General features: G+C 56.5%; 2 protein-coding genes across 5 annotated transcripts in view; both read right to left on the minus strand.

Annotated features, from left to right (window-relative positions):
- FAM189B (family with sequence similarity 189 member B) overlaps positions 1-2,840 on the minus strand; it is a 7,957-nt gene extending 5,117 nt beyond the window's left edge. For 2 of the 4 annotated variants that reach the window (XM_017519792.2, XM_017519791.2), the window contains exons 1-5: positions 1,714-2,839; positions 1,461-1,517; positions 1,141-1,251; positions 916-1,035; positions 672-779 (exon numbers count right to left, since the gene is read on the minus strand). In XM_017519792.2, coding sequence (XP_017375281.1) covers positions 672-779; positions 916-1,035; positions 1,141-1,251; positions 1,461-1,517; positions 1,714-1,938 — 621 coding nt within the window. In that variant the 5' untranslated portion in view covers positions 1,939-2,839. Of the gene's footprint in view, positions 1-671; positions 780-915; positions 1,036-1,140; positions 1,252-1,460; positions 1,518-1,713 lie in introns of all 4 variants that reach the window. The other 2 variants (XM_017519793.2, XM_037735309.1) reach the window with 1 other exon arrangement.
- A 209-nt stretch (positions 2,841-3,049) lies between these two features.
- SCAMP3 (secretory carrier membrane protein 3) overlaps positions 3,050-5,838 on the minus strand; it is a 6,842-nt gene continuing 4,053 nt past the window's right edge. The window contains exons 5-9 of the mRNA XM_017519808.1: positions 5,602-5,730; positions 4,567-4,726; positions 4,364-4,465; positions 3,756-3,873; positions 3,050-3,502 (exon numbers count right to left, since the gene is read on the minus strand). Of these exons, the coding sequence (XP_017375297.1) occupies positions 3,356-3,502; positions 3,756-3,873; positions 4,364-4,465; positions 4,567-4,726; positions 5,602-5,730 (656 nt within the window). The 3' untranslated portion in view covers positions 3,050-3,355. The remainder of the gene's footprint in view (positions 3,503-3,755; positions 3,874-4,363; positions 4,466-4,566; positions 4,727-5,601; positions 5,731-5,838) is intronic.

Genomic DNA, 5,838 nt, shown 5'->3' on the forward strand with positions numbered 1-5,838 from the left:
ACAGTGTCTGACTCTGTCATTGGAGTGCAGTGGTGTGATCCAGCTCACTGCAACCACTGCCTCCCAGGTTCAAGTGATTCTCCTGCCTCAGTCTCCTGATTAACTGAGATTACAGGCCCCTACCACCCCACCTGGCTAATGTTTGTATTTTTAGTAGATACAGGTTTTTACCATGTTGGCCAGGCTGATCTCAAACTCCTGACCTCGGGTGATACACCCTCCTCAGCCTCCCAAAGTGCTGGGATTATAGGCCTGAGCCACCGTGTCCAGACCAATTTTTGTATTTTTAATAGAGACAGGGTTTTGCCATGTTGGCCAGGCTGGTCTTCAACTCCTGGCCTCAGGTGATCCGCCTGCCTCACCCTCCCAAAGTGCTGGGATTACAGGCGTGAGGCACTGTGCCCAGCCTAGGACCTTCCTATCTCTACCCCATCATCCCATCCCATTCTCTAAAGCCCCTTCTCCTGGTCCCAGACCAGCATCACATACTTAACTCACTCCCTGCCATCTCCCCTTCTCATCCTCCCCGATAAACGTTCCTTCGATAACCAGAGGCCCTGGTGCTCAGAAGCCAGATCTGTAGCCATTGTTCCCTCAGCCCAAGTCCCAGCACACACCCCTACCCCCACCATATTTTCTTGGCCCTGGCCCCTGCTGCCTCTCCCTCTCACCGTGTGCACCAGGTCCAGGGAGAAGATCTGGATGCAGCAGACAATAGCAGAGAGGGTACAGATTATAGCAGCACAAATGGTGAGCCCACAGACGCTGAAGAGCAGGTTCTGGGGAAGGAAAGAGAAAGGAGGAGAAGAGTGAGGAGACGGCTAAGTCTCACACATTATGAGCCTGTGAGCATCCCAGGAGGTGAGACAAGAGTGAGAACCAGGGGGAGGTTTTGGGGGGGGGGTACAAGCTCACCTTGAGGGCCCCTCGGGCTTCATCACAGGTGGAGTTAGGGGCAACTTTCAGTTCCTGCCCCGACTCTGGACAGGGCCGAAGGAGGGGAAAAGAGGGACAGCACACACAGACCTTTCCTTCCTGAGTGGAGCAGGGAGGGTGAGGCAGCCTGGGTCAGGACAAACCCAGGTGTCCTGCACACTTCCCCCAGCCAGTTCTTTCCAGCTCTCCCTCCTCAAATCTCACCAGAGAGCACTGTTGGAAGTCTCGGGCCAGCTGAGCATTCTTACAGGAGAGAACAGAGCCAGCCATGCTAAGCATGACACAGAGCACCGAAAGCAAGGAGAAGAAGGAGATCTGGGAAAACAGGGTGCAGACTCAGGGCTGGGGACCTTCATTAGTACTCCTCTGCCACGGACGCGGAGCCCCCCCCTCCTTCACAGACACTTCGTGCCCACCCAGCTGGCACCAACTGGGGAGCCAGTTCCTTTCTTGAGGGCATAACTGGGCTTCCCCTTGGATGCTGGGCACCTGCCTCCCAGTGGGCACTGGACCCTGCAACCTACCACTAGAGTGAATGGCCGCTTCCAGGACACAATGCCAACCACCCCGGAGAACGCCAGCTGGGGACAGAGTGGGCACAGGATCAGCCTGGCAGGGGAGGCTCCTGAGTGAGCCCCTCACCACAGGATGCACCCAGCCCTGTAAGGAGGCACAGGACCAGGAGAGGGAGGAGAGGCGAGGATGTGGACTTGCAGCTGGTGTGGAGGGTGGGGCCCGAGGAGCCTCCCCCACCCAACAACTGTGCACCCAACTCACCGAGAACCCAGCCCAAGACGGGCAGGACCTCTTGATGCTCTCGGTGGTGGTGACGGAAGAGGCCACCATGCTGAAGGTGACCACCAGGATGCCCAGAAGCACCTGGGCCAGCCCCAGCGTGAGCAGGGCCTGCAGCCAGGGTCGGTGGAGACGGAGGTGAGTAAGGCCCCTAGTGCTGGGTCGGCTGGTCAGCGAGCGGCTGGAGTCACTAGGCGAGGGCATCATGCCTGCTGCCCGGTTGCCTGCGCCTCGCTCGGCCCTCCCTGGAGCTTGGGAGCATCTCAGAGGCGCCCAAGGTCCCGTCCTTTCTCCTCTCCACCCCCCTCGCTCTAGAGCCCACCCCCTGGCCGGGTCCCCTGGGGCATAGCCGAGGGACGCCAGCTGGGGGGGGGCCCAAGCGAGGGGCGTCACGGAGGGACCGCGGACTGCTCCCTCCCCACCACGGGCACTGGACGGGCACCGTGCCCGCGGCGACGATGAGGACGCGGGAGCACCGGCTCATCGCATCTCCCTAGGGAAGAGGGGCACCGAGAAGGGCCGGTCCGGGAGCGGGGAGGGGGCGGCGACCTGGAGCCCAGGGAGGGTGGGAAGGGTAAAAGTGGGAAGGATGGAAAGAAGTCTAGAGAAGAGGGGAAGGGTCGGCGTGGGGGTGACTCTAGAGGCGCTGTCGGTATGCCCTCAGGGCGTCCAGTGGGATCCGGGGCCGCCAGGTGGGGAGAGGCCGCGGCACCGCCGTCTCCTGTGTCGCCTGTCCCGCTCCCCTCCCCACCACGCTCCGCTCCCGGAGCTCCGGCTGCAGCAGGTCGGGGACTAGAGGAGGGGGATGGGAATGGGGATGGTGCGGGAGGAGGGGCGTGGCGGCGAGGGCTGGCGCGGTGCACCCCGGGAGTTGTAGTTCGGGACTGAGACCCTGTCGGGGTTGGGAGAGCCCGCGGCAGGGCGAGGCAGTCAGATCTGCCCTTCGGGTGAGCGATCTTCCAGTCCCTGACTCTCTCCGGACCCTGGCTAGGGTGCTAATGATCCATTGGGCGTTCACTTGAGCCCCACCCAGCCTTTCAGGCTCCAGGCACGCGTATTCCTTGGCGTTCCCGGCAGAGGCAGCGGTTCTTCCCCGTTCATTAATGGAGAGGTGTGGGGAGCCCGGCTCCCTGGCGTTTCCGGGTTTTGCGTTTCCTTGGACTTCCCACCCTCTTCCTGCGCCAGCCACTCGGACTCCACCGCCCCGCCCCTCACATCTCCTAGTTTACACTAAAGTCGGGGCCGACCTTCCCGCTTCGCTCCACACTTTCTTTTTCACAAGGCCCAATTTCCAATTAAGGTTTAGGAAACCGGGATGTCAGTTCCAGTTCCACTTTCTTTTTATTTAAATAACCGAAGCAACAGCTGTGGCACAGCAGAGGGAAGCTGGGATGGGGTGTGTAGGAGGTGGCAGCAGTGTGGCCTGATGGAGGGGGAAGAGTGAGCAGTGATAGGTCACAGTGGACTCCCCACACGCCTGTCAGGTTCAGCAGTCATGGCCATAGGATTGGGGGCACTACAGAGTAGCCATCAGGTAGTGATGTCTCCCCAAGTCCCAGAGACCTTAGGGACGGAAGCTAAGTCAGCTCCCTCAAGTGGCAGGGCCAGGGCATCCCAGTCGGGGTCACGGGCCCCGGAAGGCATTTTCAGCAGCCCCGGCGGCTGCATTGGCAGCTGCGGTTCGCACTGCAGGGTTGGAGAACACACCAGCAGCAAATTCTTGCTGGGCCTTCTGAAAGCTGGCACCTGTGCGGCGGTACAAGGAGTGGATCTGCAAGCAGAGAACAAAGACATTGCAGCATATTCCAGCCACTGGTTCCCACCCCAGCCTAACAGCATCACCATCACTCAGCAGCCTGCTGCCCAGCACACACACACACACCCAGAAACAAACATCCCAGAGGTCCAATAGCTGAGAACCACCCAGCAGCCTGGCCTGTGCCGGTTGCTCCTGAATGTTCCACCCAGGCCCCTGGGGATCCATGATCTCACCCTCCAGGCCCCACCTTCAACACACCCCTCACCCGTTTTAGCATGACAATTCCGAGCACAGCAATGCCAGTGAATAGCAGGGCCACCAGCAGCATGAGCACAGCTACTGCCGGATTGATCCTCAGCACCTCCAGAGCAGAGATCCAGCCACTGAAAGGAGGGGAAGGATGTGCCAGTGAAGAGGGGCTCCTCAGCTTCTCCAGTGGTTGCATCACCAACATCCCGTTCCTCTCCTTCCCATCAGCAGTGGCTCCCCTGTCAATCTGGCAGCATTCCAAGCACCACAATCCCAAACTGTATCTACTCTCTTCCTAGTTTAATTCCAGTTTCTAAACCATTAGCCCTGAGCTCTCCAAGCCCTTCCAGGCACTTGTCTGGGGATTCTTCTTCCTCCTTTCGACTACGGTTCTATGCCTCCTCCAGGAGGCTGCCTCAGATTGGCCACATACAGCATTCTTCAATCTATACGTTGTCAAGAGTGCTGTCTGGGCTCTATCCTGGATGTCTTGTACCTCATTAAACTAGTACCTCCCAAAGATTAAGACCACATTTCATTTTTCTGAACAACTCGTACTCCAGCACCCAGTGCTGCAAGCTTGGTCCAGAGGGAAAGGTGAGGGTGGATGACAGCCTCACAAACCTGAATCCCCAGCCTGGGATACCAATGGCCTGGAGGACAAACAGCACATCCTGGGCGAAGAAAATGAAGAAGAAAACGAAGAAATTGAATGAACTGTCACTCCTACAAACCGGAAAAAAATAGGGAGTGTGGGAGAAGAATTAGAGATGAAGGATAGGGAGATGTGGGACCCATCCCAGGTACCCATCACTCTCCCACCTTACCGGAAAGCCTTATACATGGGGCGGTACCAGCAGACAAGGGAGCAGGGCGTGAAAAGGAGGATCCAGAGGATGGAAAGCCCAAAGCCTGAGCCACTGCTGGTTTCCACACAGAACTTGGCCAGGCAGGCGAGGAAGTTCAGGAGAAGAGCCAGAGTGCTGCCTAAGAGTCAGAGAAACAGGATGAGGAGTCCTTCTGGATTTCAATGAAGGCTCCTTCCCATCCATGTTCATCCTCTAACATTCACCAAATATGGCAGACTAAGGAAAGGAAGGCAGCTGCTGCCTTCATGGAATCCTCAATAGGGGAGATGGAGCAAGCAAATCTCAATCATGTGTGATGCTCTTGCAAAGACATTTAAAGAATTCAAAAATAATAAAAAAAAAAAAAAAGAAAAAGAATTTAAAATCTATTCCTGCGTGGGGACAATGAAAAGTGGGGAGACGACAAAAACACTTGCTAGCAGGCTGCTGAGTTCTAAACAGAGGTGAAGTGTTTGGTTCTAGGTGAGCCGACCCCCAGGGCAGTTAAAAGATCTACCTGTGGCTGGGCGTGGTGGCTCATGCCTGTAATCCCAGCACTTTGGGAGGCTGAGGCGGGCGGATCATGAGGTCAGGAGTTTGAGACCAGCCTAACCAACATTATGAAACCCTGTCTCTAGTAAAAATTCAAAAATTAGCCAGGTGTGGTGGCAGGTGCCTGTAATCTTAGCTACTGGGGAGGCTGAGGCAGAGGAATTGCGAGAACCCGGGAGGCAGAGGCTTCAGTGAATGACATCGCACCATTGCACTCCAGCCTGTACAATAGCAAGACTCAAGAAAAAAAAAAATTAGCTGGGCGTGGTGACATGCGCCTGTAATCCCAGCTACTCAGGAGGCTGAGGCAGGAGAATCCTGCCTTGAACCTGGAAGCACAGATTTAAGTGAGCTGAAATAGTACCACTGCGCTCCAGCCTGGGCGACAGAGCGAGACTTGGTCTCAAAAAAAAAAAAAAAGATCTACCTGTAACTTCCTCCAAAAGGCTTCCCACTACTCACACATCCAGAGGTAGTACATGGTGGATACAGTCTTCTGAAATTCTTGGGGAATCTCCATGGAGATGTCCTGGAAAAAGCAGGGCTGAACTGGACAAAAAGAAGGCAGAGGGGGCCAATTGTTCTGTCGAGCTGTAAGGCACAAAAAGAACAGGGGACTCCAGAAGTAAGGCAGAGACCAACAAAGGAATCACTCCCTCTTCCCTCCATCCCTGGATCCTGTCTCTTTCTCCGTCATTT

Source organism: Cebus imitator, unplaced genomic scaffold (assembly GCF_001604975.1).
Source record: "Cebus imitator isolate Cc_AM_T3 unplaced genomic scaffold, Cebus_imitator-1.0 Scaffold776, whole genome shotgun sequence".
In the NCBI taxonomy this organism is placed as follows: domain Eukaryota; kingdom Metazoa; phylum Chordata; class Mammalia; order Primates; family Cebidae; genus Cebus; species Cebus imitator.